Source organism: Spinacia oleracea, chromosome 1, assembly GCF_020520425.1.
Source record: "Spinacia oleracea cultivar Varoflay chromosome 1, BTI_SOV_V1, whole genome shotgun sequence".
Lineage (NCBI taxonomy): Eukaryota > Viridiplantae > Streptophyta > Magnoliopsida > Caryophyllales > Amaranthaceae > Spinacia > Spinacia oleracea.
In genome coordinates, this window is record NC_079487.1 from 95,888,865 (window position 1) to 95,911,336 (window position 22,472).

Genomic DNA, 22,472 nt, shown 5'->3' on the forward strand with positions numbered 1-22,472 from the left:
CAAGTCCCTTATGCAGTTATACCTACTAAAGCCACAAATAAGCCATGGTGTCACATTCCATTTGAGTACAGTCAATACAGAAAAAGAAATGCAATCTATCGAGGTGATTTACCACATCCCCTTCATTTTTTTGTTAACAACCAAGTCTCCCGCTCCCATCCAGTCTTGCACTGCGCTACTCCAGCAGCTACAAGTCTTCCCACTGCAGTTCGCTATTATAGATCCAATCATCCAAGTCAGACCAAACCAAAGACACTCACCTCAACCATAATAAGCTTAAGAAAACACCAGCAAAAAGCTTTAGAACTCTCATTTTCATAGCAAGAAAAGCCGATTGATTCTCAAAATGTTATAGAGCTAAAATTGAAACCATAAAAACTGGAAACTCAAAAAGTAAACGAACCTACGTGGGATTCGAACCCACATATTTTGTGCTTTTGCACAATGCTCTACCAATTGAGCTAGTAGGCTAGTGTTTTTAAATAGAATAAATAAAAGTAAAGCAAAAACCCAAAAAAGTAAATCAAAATTATTCAAAAGTAAAGGCCCGATCTTCAAAAACAAAAAAGTAAATCAAAAAAACAAGCAGCCAGGCAGCATCATCAACTAAAAACCTACTGAAACTAGAACAAAAGCCAAGAATCCAACAAAAGTCAACTTTGGCCAACATGCCAAAGAGTCAAAGGAACTCTAAAAATAACACACATCAGTGAACAACTACTGCAGCACAGCACTACATCAGAATTGAAGGTGAGAGCAATTAGCTGATTTAAAGGAGACTTTTCCCTCTTCAAGATCATACCCTACAAGAAAATCCATCTGTGCCAAATTCCCAAAGATAGCCACTTCAGTTGCTGGTATCATTGCAAAACACACCATATCTTCCTGCACTTTAACAAATGTATTTGAAGGCTTGAGTTCGAGTTCTGCCCCAGCAAAGCGCACCTTAACAATCGGTACATCCATATCTGCATCATTCTTATAACACAATGACATAATTCCTTCTGGATCTTCTACCGGTTCAACTTTAATGTTTTTCTTCAACTCTGCTTCTAAATCCTGATAGAATTCCTCAAGTAATAATGTTAATGTTGTTCCTGAATCAAGTATAATATTACCTTCCTCAGCATACTTTGCTTTTGTATTTGAAGAGGTTGATCTTTTTCTATAATCAAAATCTACATTTCCAATTCCAGGTCCTAATCATCATTTTCAATTCAAATTTTGTTTACTAAAATTTAAAATCCTTAAATTAAGCAATCAAATCGCCGATTAAGACACTAAAACACAGAATTCCTGAAACCCTAACTTCAACAATTAAAATCGCAAATAATTGAATAAATCGGATAAATTGAAACACAATCAAAAAATGGAATACGTACCTGGAGAATTGAAAGAGGAAAATCGCAAAGGTACAGGAATTAGAGGAATCGGAGATGAACAAACCCCAATTTTAGCAAACAAAATTGCAACAACTTAAAAAGAAAGAGCAAACAAAGTGGAAAATACTGGAAAATAAAACATTTATAAACCCTAATTTACTTACTTTCACGAAAAAATGATGAATGAGAGAAGATGCGAATGTAAGAAGTACAAAGCTATGAACTGGGTGAACGTGAATCGCAGAGGAGAGGGGATTTGCAGGAGGAGAGAGAAAACGGGGGAAGAGAGAGAAACGAAAACTGAAAATCGGGTTGAGGGGGAGGAGGTCATTCAACAATGCGATATTACCAGATTACCCTTAATTTTTGATTTGTTCGGGTGAGATGTGGATCGTAGGATTAAATTGATCGAGGGCTGAGATTAGTTCTCAGTTCTCATCTTAAGGGTTGATTCTCACCGGATCCTGATTATATATATATATATATATATATATATATATATATATATATATATATATATATATATATATATATATATATATATATATAATTGTAACTTAACAAATTTCTTAAGTTATAAGTAAAGTAGTACAAAAAATAAAGTTTTACATAAAAAAAGAGAATTACTCAAAAAATCAATTCACTAAATATTATTCTCAAACCGCATACTATATAAAGAAATCTAATATATATGTACAAAGGGGAGTTTTTTCAAGAGATTTCGGAGCGGCACATAGGATTGTCCAGTCACAAAATCATTATTGTTTTTTATTTTAAATTACTATAAGATAAAAATGAATTCGAATACTCCGTATTATTGCATTTATCCTAAAAACAGATAAAAACTTAATCAACAAAAGATAAATATATTAGGTCGTTGACTAACTGCAGAAAACCAAGGCATTACAAGTCATAACACATTTCAATACATTCATTATTCGACAATGCAATCGCAATTAGTATAATCAAAAAAGATTTCAAAACAATGAATTAAGTTGAACAAGCACTCAAGCATTAACCTCGAGTTACATCAAACCCTAAATTAAGCCAGAAAAAGAAAAAAGTGGAGAATGGATAAATAAATAGAATTTAATCAATGAAACCAAAATACTAACACATACAACTAGTCGGTCTACCATATCTAATTTAGTCAAGTTTTAGTATTTATTTATTCAAGTTTTAATATTTATTATTATATAACATAAGAGCATAATTTCAAGTCTCTTAAGTTTTTTATTTGTGCTTTTCTTACTTACTTATACTCCGTATTCTGTATAATGTATTCGATTTACAATAGTGCAAAAAAGTACTTTGTAATATGTTAATTATGAGCCTTGATTTATTCCGGAGTCATGTTTACATGTTGGAAACTTATATTTTGCCATTACTTTATCATTGTTGTTTTTGCGATGACTCATCCAATGACGGTACGCAAGAATGCACAGATCAGATTACAATCATAACAAATGCATATGAAATTATCATATTATATTTAAATATTATGATTTAAGAATTATAAAATAAGTAAATACGTTTAAGCTAGATAAGGAAAATTGAACTTTTGAAAAAATAGATTAAAGTGAGTATTTACAAAATAAAATTAAATACTTTTTTTTTTTATCATTTATTCAAAAGATAAAAGCAGATATATGATAATAGAACTTCATATACAAATAATGCCAACATAATGCATCAACTATAATGAAAGTTTGGATTATAACTTTAGATGGTTATAGGCGGGTGATGGATGAATAAAGATGGTGAAAAATCAAATAATAGAACACAACATATATTAACCGTGCATTGCACTGGCTTCAAACTAGTTTAGAAGTAAAATTGAAATGAATATAAAAACAAACTACATGCAACACTAGCCCCGGATTCGTTCGGACCACTAACTAGTTTGATTTTCATATTTTAGTAAGAAAATATATTTAATAATGCAAAATTGTTGTTAATCCCAAATCCCAAACCTTTAAAATGCATGTGTTTTGAGTACTATGCTTATCAATAGTGATATGAGTGAAGATTCCTTGAAATTCACTATTTATAAGAGTAAAATTTTAAAATCTTCCCTTTGTAAGCTCTACATGCTTGTTTCCTTTGGTCTAAGGTTCAAATCCTACCATCAACATTCCCTTTTATTTTATTTCTTATTTTGTCTTTCTTTCACCTTCTATCTGATGACTTGATCCGTTTTATCATTTGTTTTCCCCTTACGTTCTTTTTAATAATTTATTTATCTTTGTATGCGTAAATTATATATTTATAAATGAAATATCGGACTATTTCATTTGCAAGGTATTATTAGAAACCATAACATATTTACTTAACATTTGGTAAATAATTTACTTCTCGTCTAATTATTCAACATATTTACTCTATTATTTTTAAGAACTAGATTAGATCCCGTGCACGCACGGATTTTGATAAATTTTTTCACAAAATATTTAACAGAATGTCTCCCAAACTACTGCATAGTTATAACATTTTTAACATGTTCGTTTAAATTTATTCATCTAATATTATTATTTAAAATGCTAATATGGTAATTTGACCAAAATATTGAGTGATATATTTTCCATTATATTAATATAGCAATTTGACTAAAATATTACCAATTTAGAATAATTATTATTACGCCGTATCTATTATTGCCATAATTTATAAACTAAAATTTGTTTCCATACATAAATATTTTATAAAAAAGGTAGAAAATAAATATAAAATCAAACAAATATATATTTTTGGGAAAGTGTTTTTGGCGGGAAAAAATCGCACGAGGAATTGACACTTGTCATTCCTGGTGTCTCTTTTAGTATATAGTAACTAGTATAGGACCCGTGCGATGCACGGTTTATATATTTTAACTTTAAGTGCAAAGTTAAATTAATTTGGAAAAAAGAAACATATATAGAAAAATACGTAGATTATTTTATTCTTTTTCACGCATTACCCATGATTTCATATTAGGTATAAAAATCAGTTATCATCCTATACTATGAGAGATGTCAATTCTAAACCTGAACTGTTGAACCCGTTGGGTTGGTTCGATCGTTTAGAACCCAGACCGTTAATAACTCGCGAGCTGGAACCCAAAACCAGATCCGATTATATTCAACCCGAACCGACCGAAAAATATTAACCCAATTAGATTTGAAACCCGATAACAAACCATTCCAGCAACAACCAAAACCGAATGGATCTGAAACCCGTTAATAACCCAATCCGCTTCAATCCGAACCGTTGAACCCGAGGAAAACCCATTGACAACCCGAACTGTTTTAACCCGTAACCCGCTTAATTGGAACCATTTACAACTCGTAACTCGTTTGATTGGAATCGTTTACAACCCATAACCCGTTTAATCCCATTACCGATTTTAAATTCTTAACCCTTATAAAGTTAGTTATTGGCTTTGTCCCAATTTAACAATTTAACATCCTATATTCGATAAATAATCAACTTTTGGCCTGCACATCCGCACCCTTCTATTATTCTCATCCATACCCCCTCCATCAATGATAGGAATGATTTTCATCCCTTCCAATCCCCGTTTTGAGAGGTGCAAAATAAAATGCATCCCCTCTTCATCACCCTCCCCCGTGTATCCACACCCGCCTCAAACCCACCCCTAGCCTCAACTTTTTTTTTTGTAAGACAATTTTGAATTTTAAAACTCTGTTCTAGAGTATTTGACAATTCTTTTGTTTGATTAGAATAATTAAGTAAATAAGCAAAAATTATAATAGGAAAGTTATTAGTAATTTTTTTATATATTCATAACTAACGTGGTAGAACCTTTAATAAGTGTTAGTTATGCATATTATATTTGGTAAAAAAACAATGAACCATTTGATATTACGATTCTCGGCCCATATTTTCGAAATATACTATTTGCGTGAGATTATACGGCTGTAAAATATTTGATGTTATAAATTATTGTTAAGTTTAATTATTTATATTAAAGGAGAGGTGAATCAATGAGTGATATTTGTCATCACTACATTGATTTCCACTTTTTTAGTATAATTTTTTATATTATAAGATAATCAAATAAAAAACAACACTTGTCAGCACCATGTAATAGATTTGGAGTTTGAGGGGAAAATAACGTATTGTGTATTAAACTATTTATACATAATTATAAGAATCTTTAAAAATGACAATCTTAGTAAGTTACATTTTTATGTTATATTTTTAGGATGTTTATTATCAACACAATAATATTTATATTGTCAATCAATAATATTTTCTTTGTGCATATTTTTCCTTAAATAAAACAAACAAATTTTGACTAATATTTTTAATTATTTTTTATATTAAAAGAGAGACGAATCATGGAGTGACATTTGTTATCATCACATTGATTTCCTCTCTTTTAGTATATTGGCAAATTTGCTAAAAAGGACCTTTTAAAATTCAAATTTTACGAGAAAGCACCTTATATAATTTTTTTTGTGAAATCACACCTTAATGTAAATTATTTCGCGAGAAATGACCTAAGGGAAATTTTCAGCATTGACTGAGATTTTCCGGCCATTCACTTGCACGTGAGCAACACGTGTGTCTTAAGTTGGCTAAAGACAATGATTTTCCCGAGTCTTGAATTTTCAAACTTTATTTTATTTCGATTTTTTTTTTTTCAAATTTAGGTTTTAAAGCTTAGAATTTTGGAGGAGAATTGGGTGTGGTTAGCAAAATAAAGCCACACGTGCTTCTCACGTGCAAATCAATGGCCGAAAAAGCCCAGTCAATGCCGAAAACTTACTTTTGGTTGTCTTTCGCAAAACAAAATTACGTTAAGGTGTGATTTCACAAAAAAATATTATATAAGGTCCTTTCTCGCAAAAAAAAAAATACATTAAGGTGTGCTTTCACAAAAAAAGTTATATAAGGTCATTTCTCGCAAAATTTGGGTTATAAAAGGTCATTTTTAGCAAATTTTCCTAGTATATTATATAGATACTCTGTATTATGTAGTCCGTAATAGATTTTTATTGAGAGATAGTTAGAAAAAAAATATTTTAATTATTTTAAAAGAGAGGCCAATCAATGAGTGACATTTGTCATCACCACATTGATTTCCTCTCTTTTAGTATATTATATAGATAGATAGTGTTATGAGTCACAAAATGGTGAAATTCATTATTACTAAGATTTTTTTTTATTCTTTCCCTTTATATGCTTTATGTTGCTTGTTCAAACAACGTAGGTTCAAGCATTGTTAATTACATATTTTTCCAATTTCTTTTCTTTTCTTTGTTTCACTTTCTCCTTTTCTGATTTAATTTTACGGACTAATTTCAATATATCGGGGGACGCGCGAACAATTAGTATTAAAAAAATATGGGGAAAATTTGCTAAATACAACCTAATAAAGTTCTCTATTTGCCAATTACAACCTCAACTTTCTAATTTTGCCAATTACAACCTTAAACTTATACATCCATTTTAAATTACAACCCGAAATTATTTTCCGGCAAAAATCACCGAAAGATGATGTCATAATGTTATTAAAAAAATAATTACATAATTTCTATAAAAAAAAATTATATTGATAAATAAGAATTAAAACAAAAAAAAATAATCGATTTTTTTTATATATAGATATTATGTACTTCGTATTTATTTTTATAACGTTGTGACATCATTTTCCGGTGATTTTTGCCGAAAAATGGTTTTTGGTTGTAATTTAAAATAGATGTACAAGTTTAAGGTTGTAATTGGCAAAATTAGAAATTTGAGGTTGTAATTGACAAATAGAGAAGTTTATTAGGTTGTATTTGGCAAATTTGCCAAAATATGGAGTAACAAATTTTCTTTGTTATGTTCGTTTTAGGCAAAAAAAAAATATAGATTAAGAAAAACAAAAACAAAGCTTGGTTATTTCAAAAATTGAAGACAAAACACAAGCTGAGCTGCTATTCCAGGCATCGTCCTCCTTCCCCTTCTTCTCTCACTTCGGAAGCAAAGCAAAGCCAGAGTTCAAAGAGTTCGACGCAGAGAACTTGAGGAGAGAGAAAGACGACGACGACGACGACGACGACGACAACGAAAGCTTCATAAACTCAAAAATGGATGATTACACCAGAGAAATGATGGACCTTAAAACCCTCGTCACCCGTACCCTTGAGAAGAAAGGGGTTCTCGCTAAGATCCGAGTAATTAATCTTTAATTTCCCCCCATTTTATTGATTTCGTCCTAATTATTTTGTTTCTAGCTAAAAGATTCAAATGTAGGGATGACGAATTGCTTAGGATGTTGTAATTTTTCAATGCCATTCGTGGATTTTTCAATTTAGGGTTTGGGAGTTCCGCAAAATCGAATTGATTTCTCCAACCGATTGATGCTACCATCCATTTAGAAAATTTGATTTTTTTTCCTTCTTTGTTTCGGTAATTTTGATGGGTTATCGCCTAAATGTTACAAGGTTGTAGCTAAAAAGGGTTAATTTCGTCGGTAGGTTGAATTTCTGTATGTTAGAAGCTAAATTTGCTTTCGTGTAGTTATGTTAAGCTGATAACCTATCTATGTATGAAGTAGCATCTATAATTTGATAACTTAAGCTTTATATTCTATTATAATTTTGTTGTAATTGTTTGTTGCTTTGAATATGTGCAAAAGTGTTTAGATCTTTCTGGTGATCATGCCTTCATTTTTCTTTTCTGTTAATTAGATGTGGCGCATCCATGGTTAATACGTGGCTAATTGTTGTATTGGTCTGACTAGGCTGAGCTTAGAGCTAGTGTTTTTGAAGCGATTGAGGAGGAGGATCGAGTTGTTGAGAAGGATGAAGGGCTGCCAGCAGCACTATTGGGTAGCTGCAATGATCGCGCAAAACAACTTCATGCTTCCCCTTCAGGTGGCTCATGAAACACTCCTATTGTGTAACCTTGTCATTTCTCTTTTGATTTCTGATATTGATTTGTTGGTTCGCCGCTATGATGAATTGTGATTATCTCTTTCATTATGTTTTTCTACTCAACACAAAACAGTTATAGGAATTTTCATGGTTGTGGGAGTTTCACCTATGCAGGAAAGAAAATCTTTCTTTGGGTAGTCTTACTTTTTTTTTTTTTTGGGGTGGGGTGGGGTGGGGGGTGGGGTGGTAGTTTCAGTGGTGAGGGAAATTCTAAATAGAGGAATTGGTGTGGCTCATTTGCATCTATTTCACGAGGCTGCTATGGAGATTTTGGGTCATCTAGTTTTGAAGTGTGATTAGGTATTTTGTTTCGGGAAACAGCTAAATTCGGTTGATAAGATTGTACATTACGGATACTCTCTTGATGGGAGTGGGTAGAAGAAGAAACAATAGTAGTTAGATGAAAAGACAATGCTAGGGGTTGTTTATTTTATTTATGTTGAATACTTTGAAATGAAGGAACAATTGACTTCTTGAAATAAAGATTCTGTCTTCTTGGGAGTTTTCCAATGGCCACCCGCCACCGTGCGTAGAAGGATTTGGCATTTGAAAAATCTAGGTGTAGATGCTGGATGTAAACATTTATGAATATAAGATTGTTATGAACTGCAGCCATCGGATTCATAGGTTTCTGAAAAATTCTGGGTTACTGTTCAATATTATCCAGGTTAGTTTCTGAGGGATCATGTAGGGATAGCCGGGGAGTTTGAACTTAGCATGTGATTGTCTAGGTAGAACAACAGCTGGGTGGTAATGGCAGTTGTGAGAGAAATTCTAGTTAGAGGAATCGATGTGGCGCATTTGCACCTTTATTTTTGAGGCTACTATGGAGTTTATGGGTCATCTAGTTTTGAAGTGTGATTTTATGTATTTTGTTTCTAGAAACAGCTATGTTCGGTGGATAAGATTGTATGTATGTTACAGATACTCACTTGATAGAGTGGGTAGATGGCGAAACAATAGTAGTTGGATGAAAAGACATCATTTCCGGTTGCTTAATTTATGTATGTGGAATACTGTGAAATGGAGGCATAATTGACTTCTGAAATAAAGATTCTGGCTTCTTGATAGTTTTCCATAGGTTACCTGCCACCTTGCATAGAAGGATTTGGCATGGGGAAAGAGCTAGGTGTAGATGCTGAAAGTAAACATGTACAAATAGTGGGATTTTATGAACTGAACCCATCTGATTACAAGCTTTCTGAAAATCTCTGTTTTAGGGTTCAATATTATAAAGGTTAATATCTGAGGGATCATCTAGGTATAGTTTGGGAGTTGAGACTTAGCATGTGATTGTCTAAGCCTCTAAGGAGAGCAGATGGGCAATGCATTGATTACTGGAATGATGAGTACTGTTAAAATTGTTTTTAAAATGATAAGCTCCAAAAGCAAAGGTCAGGGTGGGCTATTCTACCTGACATTTGTTTGCTTTGCTGACCTAGCGTTCTGTCTTGCTCAATTGTTTTTCTCGTGAGGAGTCCTTGTTCTCCTGCTGTATTTTCTATTCTACTGGTTCAAAAATATATTTTTCTTGTAGAAAAATTGTTTTCGGAACTATTTACAGGAAAATTTAGGAAGAGTATTTAACTTAATTGTAACTCAAGCACCTGTAGAAGACTCTGATGGATGGAAAGTTTATTTTTATCATAATTGATGCTAGGAGGTTCTTAGTAAATTTAAACTGGGACCATGTTTGTTAACCATATGTATTACGGGGGCGGTATAGCAGCTGATTGCCTTGGTGCATACATTCAATGTGCAACGTTCGAGTGATGTAATATTCCTCAAGTTGTTGTGGACCATATTCCTGGTAGTATTCTCATGTAGCTTCCTCGAATGAATAAGTCTCTATTATCATCTTGGTATAACGTGACTGCATTTGAAATTCTCATTCTCATTCTCTGCACTTGCCAATCTTGTAGATATAACTGTTCTTTGCTGTGAATAATAATTCTCATCTAGGCTGGTTATATATTTTTTTTTGCATTTTTAACTATATAAGATGGTTTAGCAAATGGAATGAATCTGGTAGATAACATTTTGCCTCATGTTACTATTAAGTTTACTTGCAGAGATAAGCTTCTTCTAAGAGGAGTACTAGAGTTATTTAGCATTTTAGATCATCCAGTTGAGTTTTTTGTGTGGAAAAGTTTTGAAAGATGGGGAAGGATGAGGTAGCATATTAAATTTACTAACACGATATTATACTTCCTCTATTCTTTATCTATTTAAACATTTTACTCTTATCGATGCACAACTTTGACCATTAATATATTTGATTGTCTTTTTAGTAAAAATATAAAAAGGTTATATTTTTTGAAAGTATATATCGAGACGAATCTAACAATACCCCACATGAGTATATTTTTTTTTACGTAAAAATCACAATCGACGGTCAATGAGAGTGTGAATATTTCAAAAACTCGAATGTTGCATGTGAGGGACAAATGTCAGTGGTAGTAGTGCTCGTTTTTTTTCCCATTTTTCTTTGTCACTGGAGTGATGTGTTGACTTATGCAGTGCTTGGGGGTTGGTGTTTTACAGTGCATGACATTGTCTAAAGGGCCTAGGAAAGTAGGGAGTAGGGGCTCAGATTTTGTTTCAGGATTAAGTAGAATTATTTTTGGAATGTGTGTTTATATAAGAAGATTTAATCGTGGTGGTAGGCTGGTTGCCATGTTACCTCCCTTTTGTGTGCAAATGTTTATAAATAAGTTAGACTTCGTGGCATTGCAATGAGCCTAAGGATTGATCTGATGCTTAGATTATTCAAGGTTCAGCTAAGAAAAATCGTTATAGAGTTGATGGTTGCTACGTTTCTTTCTGATTTCCCCCCCTTATTTTCTATGGAGTATATTTTTTGGAGGGTTTGAGCCTTTGAGGTTGAATTTTGTAGAGGGGATACATAACTTAGCTAGTGAAGCCAGGAATTAGGTTCCGTTCTATTGGACTTATTTTGACTGAATTTATACTATCTGAACTTAACTGAACTTATTTTGTCTGAAATAAACTTATTTGTGTGTGAGAATGTCTGAAAAAAACCTATTTTTTTGCTGAACTTATATTATCCGAACTTATATTATCTGAATTTAACTGAACTTATTTGAACTTATTTTGACTTAGACTTTCTGATAATCGCCGTTTTCTTCGTTGGACTTTCAGATTAAGAGGAAATTATTGGTTTGCCTTTTGTTCTCTGGACTTAGAGGGCTATATGTCACAGTTGATGCCAGCTAGTTGACGTCCATTAGAAGGGTGTCTTGTTTGAATGGAGTTCTGATAATGTTTGTTACAATGTGGTTATTGATATGATGGATTGCCATGGTCTCTTGGTGAGATCTGTTTCAAATGTCAGCATCCTTACCTTTGATTTAGCATGATAAACCATGATGAAATTAGGATTGCACTAAAATGACGATTTGCTTTATCAGAAATTGAGAATGTCTTTATGTGGTTATGGGGTACCGGTTGTTAAACTGTACAATTATTTGAAAGCAGCATATTCCTTTTGATGCAGAATATTGGAATTCCATATGTAACTTTCTTCGATGTGTAACTTTAGTTGATCCTCTGTCAAATGCAGGGAGGCTTTTAACTGCTCTAATATGTGAATACATGGACTGGGCACAGCTTAATCACACGCTTAAAGTTTATCTTCCAGAGTGTAATTTGGTATCTCGAACCATCTTTACCTTTTTGTTGCAGAGTTTATTAGAAGAATATAAGGGCCACAAGCCTACCTTCAAAATACCCATTCTTTATGTGCTTTAATTGTTTTGTTTTGCAGCCGAAAGATTCCTGGAAATCTGAGTTGAAAGAATTCAGCAGCAAAAATGGATATGATCTTAGCAGGAACGGAGAAAGTGGTCCAGTGCTTTTAGACGTTCTTGAAGGATTTTTGAAGTTTGAGGTATGGTTGATGACTTGAACCTTTATGCTTTTGGGATATGAAAACATTTAGAAACTATTGAGAATTTGAGATTGTATATTTCCTCTTTCTAAGGGATTTTTCATTACGAATTCTTTTCTAGAGGTCTAGTATTTCTAGTATCTTAAAAATGGTTGTCACTAAAATATATATGTTTTTATTCGTAAGGAATATCGTAGACTATTAAATGCAAAAATTGAACTTCTTTTCTTAAGCTTGCTCTTTCTACCTCTAATTTAGGTACAATTATTTTCAATATAAATTAATGTGGGGTATATTGGAACAATATACACTTCTTTAATACTTTTGTAGTCCGTAGCAATGACAATTTGGACCTTATAACGTAATGTTCATTACTGTTGGTAAAAATATAGAATCATACAGGTTTTCTATTCGATTCTCTTTTTCCTTTCATATGAGGTATCAATCTTTTTCTATGTGGTATTCGTGGTATATGGATGATGAGAAGCATGTGATATTTTCTATCTGGGTTCGCATGGAACTGATTGAAGCAGAAGCCAAGAGGCAGGGACGATCACCTTGGATGGGAGGACTGAAGAAGGTTCAAATTGATCTATAATCCAAAAGGATGTGGAGTTGAACGGAGATGTCCCCATAGAATTAAATTAGGTTGGTTGAAGTGGAAGAGTGCTTACATGCCCCATAGATTGAATGAGAAATTCTTACCTGCACTATTATATGCTACAAAATGTTTGGCCTGTGAAACAATGTCACATTCATAAGATGGAATGTGGAGGAGATGCGTATGTTGCATTGGATCTGTGGCCACAAAATAAAGGATTGATTAAGGAATGAGGTGATTAGGAAGATAGTGGGGGTTACACCGATTGAGAACAAGATGAGGGAGAATCAACTAAGGTGGTTTGGCCATGTAAGACGGAGGCCAAATGATGCACCCGTTAGAAGTATTGAAGAGTGGCAGACGTATGACATTGTAAGGGGTAGGGGAAGACCAAAGTAAACATGGAAGAGGGTGATTGAGAGTGATATGAGTTTATTGGGAATCGCAGAAAATATGGCGTTAGATAGGGCGGAGTGAGTGGAAGGAGATAATACATGCCCACGACCCAACATTCTTTTTCATCTCCTTTTTTTTGTCCTATTTTCTTTGCAAACTTCGCTTCTGTCCCAATTTTTATTTTGTTATATTTTTCAAAACTATTTTTGTCTTTTCTCTAAACCAGACAATCTTGTTTTCGTGTTCCCACTTTTCCGTGCCTCGTGTCTACTCTTTTTACCATAACCTCTTATTTTTCTTTTATTTCTCTTACCATGGTTCATGTAGACGGTTCCTTATAATGGTTCATGTTAGCCGACCCCAATCATTTCGAGACTAGGGCTTGGTTGTTGTTCCTTGTTTGCATGGAACTGATGGCAGTGACTGTGTACTTATTCAAGGGGAAGTAGTAGAAAAAAAGCATAGTTAAGGGTAAGGTTACTTTTATGGGACAGATTTTGCAAGGCATAGTCTATGTTAAAAGTCTCTGTTGAATATCCTAAATGGGCTGGTGTCATTGGTGGGGGCCACAAGGTCTTCTAAAAGAATGTGCATTTTTATGCTGTATTGTCAGGAGCCACAAGGTCTTCTAAAAGAATGTGCATTTTTTTGCTGTTATTGTCAGGAGTCACAAGGTCTTCTAAAAGAATGTGAATTTTTATGCTGTAATTGTCAGGAGCTGGATGCTGAGCTCTGGAATAATTGAATCTCACAGTTGTCGTGTAAAGAAATGACTAGGGTATTCGAGGTGTCAGAATTGCATGTTACACTTTGCTCGATCCTTCCTATATGATGAGACTAGGGGATGTTGTCTGAGGAACAGGGGTTCTTGGGTTAGTCTAAATTAATTATTGTTGGAACCTGTAGTCACTTAACTTGAGATCATACAATACACCTCTTTTCATCTTTTTTTTGCTGTGACTTTGGGTAGATGGAAAGATTAAAATTTACTTGGGGGGTAAGAGGTGATCTCACAAAAATATGGAGTAGTTAAGAATTACTTGTTTCAAGTATTTGGAGGTTTTGATATGCAACCTATGTTCTTAGAAGGGATTAGAAGTCAGAGACATGTGTTAATTTTTTATTGTAATAACAGTGTTCCTAATTAATTGAATGTATAGACTTATAGAGAGTAGGTAAATGCTAAAATTTACAAGTGCAAGGACCATTCCTTGTCTTCTTTTCTTGCTAGTATCCTATTGGCCTATTAACTTATTAAGTATTAATTGTATTTATGCTACTGGCCGACTTGTGCAGAATTTAGCCCAAGTGCGAGGCGGTGGAAGGAGATTGACTACTGAGAATGAGTCTTCATCAAATGTAGAGCCTCGTAACATCCGAAGACCATCATCATCATCCGTTGCTGGAGGCTTACCCCCACTAGTGAGGTACTTACACTTTAACCCTCTCTCTGATACATGATATGTGCTTTTTTTAAAATCATGTTTTTGCTTCTTCAACCTCTGCTTTTAATGTGTATACTTGTGACAGGTCACATCCAGGGTCTCAGGCATCTGGTAAGTCAATTTGGTTTTTCCTGGAATCCTGTGACATGTCTTGTTCTGTTTTTTGTTTACCCGAATTGATGATATTTAATCCCCTTTCAGAGAGGAGAGCAGGATCTTCAACATCTAGTTACAGGAAAGATGATTATAACTGGAGATATGATGGAGAAGAATTGCCAGAGGATGTGATTCGTGCTTCAGCTGCTCTGGAAAACTTACAATTGGATAGAAAAACCCGTAATCTAACTTCTTCATGGAGGTCTATCTCACCTTTTCTCTAGTCTATTTTAAGTTTTTCCACCTCAAGGGCTTACCTATTTGCTGGATTGAGTGACCCCTTAGAAGCTTAGTATGTGTTTTCTTTGTCATCTAGGGGTCCAGAATTGTTTTTCGGGGAGTTAAACACTTGCATCTTTACATGCTAACCCTGATGGCCTTGTGATAATTAGGTGATAAGACCAGGTTTTGTGTGTGTTTGGAATAGGTTGTATACATAGGTTGGATTTGTTGAAGCCTAAATGCTGCTCGCCTGAGTCACCTCCTATTTAGACAATTAGCACTTTTGGAGAGCTATGTCTGAAGTCTGGACCCTTCATTTCATTTTACCTTGAGTACCCATGTTACCCTGTTGGTTACCAATATATGGGCACTTGACACATTATTTGGACAAAAGATTGTCAACTTTCATAATATGTCTTTGAGTATGGGACCTGAACATTTATCTGTGTCCAACACTAGTATTCGAGTCTTGAATAACATAGCTGGACTGATGGAAAGAACACCTTGGAGTGTGCCGGTGGTGGATTATGGTGCTTTCTCTGTTTCCATTTTCTACTGAAAGAAATAAGATTTTAGGCCATTCAATGCATTCATTGTTACCTTTTAACTCCTACCTGTTTTCCTTCCCTGCCCCACCCTTTTTCTTCCTCCATAACCATTATACCAATTGGCGAAACCGCTAGTGCTTTAACACCTTGGCGAAGAGGTTCAGTAATTTTAGCACTCCATGGTGTCCATTTCTCTTTACCTCCATTTGATTCTCTCTCTAATTCTCCTGGAGGCGGCTGACTCTCAGCCTAGGCTCGCCCATTGCTTGATAAAAAAATAAATAAAATAACACTTTCTGATGACTGACACACCCTTTTGCATAATTAAAAGTTTCTTTGTGAATTTTTTCCTGAGTCTGAACTGTTGGTTAAATTGTATCTTCTTAATCTGCTAAAGGGGTGATTTATGATTCAAGTTGTAGAATGTGATTGGAATTTCTGAACCCCTGCATCAAGTTTGAGGTAATGATCCATATTTAGGAGGGTAGAGGAACATTTCTAAGATCGAATTTGGAGAAGTTGTCTTTTTTTTCAACTCTGTTAAAATTGATTTTATTTAGTCTCGACCTGTGAATCGAAGAAGTTTGTATGCAAAGGTTATTAGCTTACCTTAGCTAGGAAACTGGAAACATCATTCTGAAGGAAGAGACTTGAGTCACTTGACTGAAGTGAAGCAGTGAAACACTGAAACCAACCAATATCTCTCTGGGAGTTGGGCCATAGGATACAAAAAGGACCCCTCTGCTAGGCTAATTGCCTCTTTAAGCAGCTAAAGGATTTGAGTAGTGAACTAGTGATTATTACTGATATCATATGTGATTCAAGTTGCAGAACCTGATGTTTCTGATTCGTGTTCAAATTTGGTAAACTTCCTCCGGATTTATGATCTGTAGTGTCAAATGTTAGTTTGTTAAAGCTATGTTAGTTTTTCATTTCACTTTCCTGCCCTTTTACCCCAACCGTAAAACCATTGCAAAAATTGGTAATCCATATTTATGACAGACATTAATCTTGAGATCTCATTTTGAATTCCTGAACTTCGTTGCAGGCATGGTGGGGATGGAATCTCTGAGGATGACGGAGTAGATCACATGTAACTGTGTACCACTATTACTTGTAGTTTACGTCTATCTGTGTGCTCCATCTGCGAGTATCATTGTGATTAGTTTATCCAGGTAGTGAGTTTTAAGATCATATATTTGGTGAATTTGGAATGTAATTTATTTCTTTCTATTGTGTGGTTCTCCAATCTAATTCAGAATGTATGGCCTCCTGCCTTTGAACTTGTTGTAGCTCCTTGTTCTGTTGCTTCTTTTCTTACCTGTAAGTATTGAGCTCGTGATTTTTGCGTGAGTGATTTGAGCTCCATTTATTGTGTGCATTTGATAGGTATAGTTATTGAAAGGCGGTTCCTTACCATTTTAAGTTCAAGGACGAGATGAATTTGGGCAAGACCACTATCTTCGTGCCAATTTTGTGTGTTGTTTTTGTTCTCTGTTTCATGTTACTCTTTTGTATTTTGATTCAACTGTGTATTTTATTTGAAATTCTGATATAAATTGGCAGTAATCTCCCTAACTGCTTTGGTTACTCCTTTATTCCTACCCGCTGGCAGTTCCTCAACCATCAAGCTTATGTCTGGGTATTAAAACCTCGTTTGGACTTGATTGACCGAAGAACAATTTATCCGGTCTCCGGAAAAAAGTCGGTTTAGTATTGATAGAACTATTTGTACATACTTTTTCGGGAAAAACATCAAATTTTGCCGATTACAGGACTGAAGTTTATTTGAGGATGAAGAATTAGAGCCTCTAATATTTGTACAGCTACTCCTACTCTAAACAATTTCAAGCAAGATTTTGGAAACATTGGTACGCTCTGCTCTTAGGCCATATAATGTTTTTGCGATATTAGATTGGTGAACACCTTAGTCATCCATCCATCAACTAATTTGCAAAGAGAAGAGGGGTATGGGTGGTTGTTGTACGTGGACCTCCATCCCATCATATTGGGTCAGCCCAAATAGAGGGTAAATTTGTGCCAAAATCCGCTACTTCGGGTTAAATTAACGGGCTTTCTTGGTCATTTTGAACCGGGCCAATTTTTATAGCTCAAATCAGTTTTGAGGTGCCCGAAACCAATTAATTTATTTAAAAATCTTGTCGGGCATGGAAACTAAACCTAAAATATTTGCCAAAACCTTGGGATATTTTGGGTTCGGTTCCATAGGACAAATCTATAATTGTAATAATAATAAGGATAAATTATTTTTATCCCTTATAAAATTAAAAAAAGGAATAATTGATTATAATAACCCAATTTTTGGGAATTTCTCTTTTATTAATCCCACACACGACATTATTAAAAGGAAAATTTGTCAAAAATGATCTTTTAAAACACAAAAATTGTGAGAAATGACCTTTTAAAAAAAATTTGTGAAATAAGGCCCAATTGGAATTTTTTGTTGTGAATCAGGACCAAATGTGATTTTTCGGTAGTCAACGACTACTTTCCGGCGTTGACCGCCACGTGACACGCACGTGTTTCATTTTAAACGATTTTTTTATAGCACTGCCCTCCATTTTCCCCCCACCCCTTTTACTACCTAACTACCCAGAAACCCAAAAAAAAAGCTTCGCTTTTCTCTCTCTTCACTACTCTTCTGTTTCCTTCCTCTTCACCTTATCAATGGCAATCTCTTCACCTCATTAACCACATCCCGTGTCCTACCCTTTCTCTTAGTCAAATTCATCCTGTATAAGAGAATCACAAAAAATTAAGCTAAAGAACCCTAGTTTCAAGATTCCTAAAATTGGAGAAATGAGAGCAAAAAAATTGGGGCTTTTAGTATTACCTCGTACGAAAAGGACAGAAAAGCAATCGGGTTGTGCGAATTTGATTGATTTCAACTGAGGAGAAGAGATTCGTGCTTGGAATGAAGAAGAAAATGGGGGAAGAGCAGCAGAGCAGGAGAGAGAGATTCGATTTTTTGTTTAAAAGTTAATAAGTTAGTTGGGGTGGGGAAAAATTTGGAGGGAAGTGTTTTTAAAAAAAGAAAATTCGTTTAAAATGAAACACGTGCGTGTCACGTGGCGGTCAATGCCCTAAAGTAGTCGTTGACTACCGGAAAATCACATTTGGTCCTGATTCACAACAACAATTTCCAATTGGGTCTTATTTCACAACTTAAAAAAAAAAAGTCATTTCTCACAATTTTTGTGTTTTAAAAGGTTCTTTCTGACAAATTTTCCTTATTAAAATCAATTTTTCCATCAATTTTTTTAACCAACTAAAAAACTAAAACTTGAATTTTACTATCTAAAAAAATAATTTAAAACTTATTATTTACCACCTAAATACGAAAAAAATAGATGAAACCTTTATATGAGGCTCACTAATTCAATTACCCTCCAGTTTTTTACACTCCATGTGCGTTTTTCTTTAATTTCTTCACCCTCCACTCTTCATCGTCATTGAATTTTGTCAATTTTGTGAATATCGGGGGGAGGAAATTATGTGAATTTATGGAAGAGAAGGAAGCAGGGGAAGAGAAGAGAGTTAAATACATGAAATCGTGGAAGAAGAGAACATATCAGAAATATTACCGTTATTGTGACCCGCATATAACATTTTCATCAAATTTTTCATTTTTCAGATGGTAAAAAAATAAGTTTTAAATTTCTTTTAGGTGGTAAAATACAAGTTCTAATTTTTTAGGTGGTAAAAAATAAATTTTTGATCCTTTTAGATGGTAAAATAAAAATAATCTTAATAATAACAATAAACAGTATAAAATTGATAAATCACTGAAAATATTAATTTGGTAATAAATTAGTTAAAACCAAAAAGTATTTACATGAATCATAGGTACATTCTCCAACTTTACAAACCACGTCAACAAAGGCAAAACATCGAAACATCCAACACAAACGAAAACAAAGAAATACAAAAGTTGGACTCCTGTTAGCACCCACTAAAGTAATCAGATCTCGAAATCTCTTATAGTACCACCCAATTCTAAAAAATACAGATTGCATTACCAAACAAGACATCTTATCAGCTTGCTAAATTGGAAAAGAGCAAGTGCAACAGCACAAAGATAAGCAAACACAACCTCTGTATAGAAATACAAGCTAACAACCGACAGGAACCACACATACAAGCTACGAAAAAAACCCACCATAAAACTTAAAACTCGTTCTTACCACCTTTAAAATGGAAAAACATATGAAAATGTCATGTGGGGGACTATAATAACGACAATATTTCTGATATGTTTCCTTCTCCCACGATTTCATATATTTAACTCTCTTTTATTTCCCTGCTTTCTTATCTTACATGAATTCACATAATGTTTCACCACCATTAATTAATTTACAAAATTGGCAAAATTCAATGGCAATAGAGAAAAGGAGGAAAGAGTTAAAAAAAATCACACAGGGAGCGTAAAGTTAGAGGAAAATTAAATTAGATAGCCACACATAAATATTCCATCTACTTTTTTTCGTTTTCAGGTGGTAAAAAATAAGTTATAATTTTTTTTTAAAGTGGTAAGATACAAGTTTTAGTTTTTAAAGGTGGTAAAAATAATTATTTTGATATTTATAAGAGGTGAAAAACAATTTGTCCTAAAATAAAATCATTTATGTAGTCCAAATTAATTTTCTTATGGTAGTCGTACTTAGTATGACTATCTTAGAATTTTAAGTATAACGGAAATCAACCCAAGATGTTTGGCCAAGTTAGTGACTAATATTTCGGTCGGCCAAGTTAGTGACTAATATTTTGGTCTCAATTAGTTCACAAGATTGAATGTCTTTCTGTAAAATATAATAGATAGGGATAAAGCTTGAATTTTATTGATTGAGCAATGCCATATTTATAGTACAAAGAGTAACGTAAATCTATCCTACTACAACTAGGCTTAGAGCTTTAATGAATCCCAGTGATATGCTAATTCTTTAGCCATACGTAAGAAGCACATAATTACTAAGACCTTAGAAATAGAAGTTTATGTTAAAGTCTAACTCTAGGACCTATTTACTATATTAGAATTACATTAACACTTTCCATTTAAGTGGTTTTTGCTTCTTCTTATTCCTTGCAAGAATATAATAATGACCTATGACCCTTCTTCGAGAAGCTCCGTCAGGCTACCTAATAGCTAGCTGCATGTCCCATGCCTTAATCAAGGTCTTTTACCTCATACATGGAATTGGAAGTAGCATTCTACCGATGGGAATTCATGAGCTTGATCCCGTGTGTGTTGTGCCACCAGGTTACTTGGTTCAACTCTACTTGTGACCTTTTCTCGTATGTAGGACTTTCAATCTTCTTGCAAAAATGACCCTACCTTTGACAAAGGCAGATTATGTGACCAACTCAGTTACGTTACTGTACGGGTGTGTTACCAGTAGGCTGGTAACACCCTCAACCAGCCAAGGTCACCTGCAAATAATCCTTACCGACAGCTATGGATCCTTACCAGCATCTCCAGGAGGCCGGTAGGGAGGCGGCACGTGATCAGTCGAGAAGTCAACGAGTCGCTATCAATCGGGTAGGACCCAACTATCCGTACACCCGACCCGTGCCTATATATATGGGCTTCATTTATTACAAAAGGTACGCAATCCCAATCATTTTCACTAAACCTAAAATACTTATTCCATATCATATCTGACTTTAGCATCGGAGGGGGGATCCTCGAATCACCCTCGAGGCTAGTTCACCTTTGTTACATGCGCAGGACATCACCTGGATAACATCACCACACAATCCGCAAGACCTCTCCAACCGTTACCAATCCATACCGGAACAATTGGCGCTAGAAGGAGGGGACTTCCCAGCCTTATCAAATCAGTCACTATAGATACCAGTAACAAAAAATCTAGAAAAAAGAGCAATCTCCCACAGTCAGCAGTAATCACCCCAATACCAGTCGTACAAAGCGCAACAGTCAAACCCTCTCTCTTACCTGTCTCAACCAGCCAAATCACACCACTTACCAATCCCATCCCGAAAACGCTCAAATCACAGATAGGCATCCCCCCAGGTTTTGAAAACCCGAACGACGTGCTCATAGAGGATTAGACGTCCTTGGAAGAAAGGGCACAGAATTCTCCATTCCCCCCACAGATACAGAGCAACCTCTCGGCATTATCCCAAAGGTTTACACCACAACAGCTCCTGACGGCTTCGGCTGTCATGAAGGCAATGGCTGAACTGTCTTCAGGGAGAACAGAAGGAAATCAGATCGTGGCTACCAGCACTCGTCCAGGCAAGATGCCAGTTAGAAATCTCTATGAAACCCTAGAGCATGAAGTAGTGTTACCGGTACAGCCAGAGTCAGTACTTGTCTGCAGTGAACCTGTTGGCAGAAGGAAAAAGGCATAGTTCTCGACACAGAGAAAGGTCCACCAGACGCCGAGAGTCAGTATCAGAGCAGGAAGGGTCGGTTCCTGCTAGTAGTGGATCGACGCCATATCACGAGGAGTACATCGTGCAATATCCACAACCTGGGTGGAATAGGTACGAAGAGTACATGCCTCATCAGGAGCCGATGAGACGAACCATACATCCCAAAGATTCTCCACTGTGTAGGGGTATACTGGAGCAGCCTATGGAAAAAGTAAAGATGCCGACATGCAAATACAACGGAACCACAGACCCCGAAAATCACTTCACCGCTTTCGAGCAACACATGATGCTGTATTCAGACTCAGATGCCATGTGGTGCAAAGTATTCCAAACGACCTTATCAGGGGTGGCGGCCGATTGGTATAAGAAGTTGCCGGCAGGATCGATATTTAGTTTTTGACAGATACAAGAGGACTTCGTGAGGCGGTTCATTAGCAAGGTTGAACGAAAAAAAACATCCGGAGAGTTG

The 22,472-nt window shown here is 34.9% G+C and overlaps 2 protein-coding genes across 3 annotated transcripts; one reads left to right on the forward strand and one right to left on the reverse strand.

Moving 5' to 3' along the window:
• Window positions 1–470: 470 nt before the first annotated feature.
• Window positions 471–7,449, reverse strand: LOC130465532 (probable aspartic protease At2g35615). Its single transcript, XM_056834329.1, has 3 exons — window positions 7,346–7,449; window positions 1,547–1,682; window positions 471–1,059 (listed from the first exon to the last, which is right to left on the reverse strand). The coding sequence occupies exons 1-3, from the start codon at window positions 7,447–7,449 to the stop codon at window positions 739–741; spliced, it is 561 nt and encodes a 186-aa protein (XP_056690307.1). The 3' UTR covers window positions 471–738.
• Window positions 7,270–17,046, forward strand: LOC110804193 (protein TONNEAU 1b). 2 transcript variants are annotated; one of them, XR_002537654.2, is made up of 9 exons: window positions 7,270–7,546; window positions 8,116–8,248; window positions 11,892–11,980; window positions 12,096–12,218; window positions 14,512–14,642; window positions 14,746–14,771; window positions 14,862–15,018; window positions 16,635–16,761; window positions 16,976–17,046. XR_002537654.2 is itself a non-coding variant. In XM_022009757.2 (8 exons), exons 1-8 carry the CDS (start codon window positions 7,460–7,462, stop codon window positions 16,681–16,683), a joined length of 795 nt encoding a protein of 264 aa, XP_021865449.1. In that variant the 5' UTR covers window positions 7,270–7,459; the 3' UTR covers window positions 16,684–16,954. The 2 variants fall into 2 exon arrangements, 1 of the variants encoding a protein (XP_021865449.1); XM_022009757.2 differs by lacking the exon at window positions 16,976–17,046 and having other exon boundaries at window positions 16,635–16,954.
• The last annotated feature ends 5,426 nt before the right edge of the window (window positions 17,047–22,472 follow it).

What these genes read in the sequence shown, in the direction of transcription:
- LOC130465532 (XM_056834329.1), bottom strand. Translation starts at nt 7,449, where the DNA reads ATGAAGCTTTCGTTGTCGTCGTCGTCGTCGTCGTCGTCGTCTTTCTCT. An exon ending in GGCTTTGCTTTGCTTCCGAA is followed by an intron (nt 1,683 to 7,345) that starts GTGAGAGAAGAA and finishes CCCGATTTTCAG; the next exon opens with TTTTCGTTTCTCTCTCTTCC. An exon ending in TTCATCATTTTTTCGTGAAA is followed by an intron (nt 1,060 to 1,546) that starts GTAAGTAAATTA and finishes GAATTCTATCAG; the next exon opens with GATTTAGAAGCAGAGTTGAA.
- LOC110804193 (XM_022009757.2), top strand. Translation starts at nt 7,460, where the DNA reads ATGGATGATTACACCAGAGAAATGATGGACCTTAAAACCCTCGTCACC. An exon ending in ATCTTCCAGAGTGTAATTTG is followed by an intron (nt 11,981 to 12,095) that starts GTATCTCGAACC and finishes TTTGTTTTGCAG; the next exon opens with CCGAAAGATTCCTGGAAATC. An exon ending in GGCTTACCCCCACTAGTGAG is followed by an intron (nt 14,643 to 14,745) that starts GTACTTACACTT and finishes TACTTGTGACAG; the next exon opens with GTCACATCCAGGGTCTCAGG.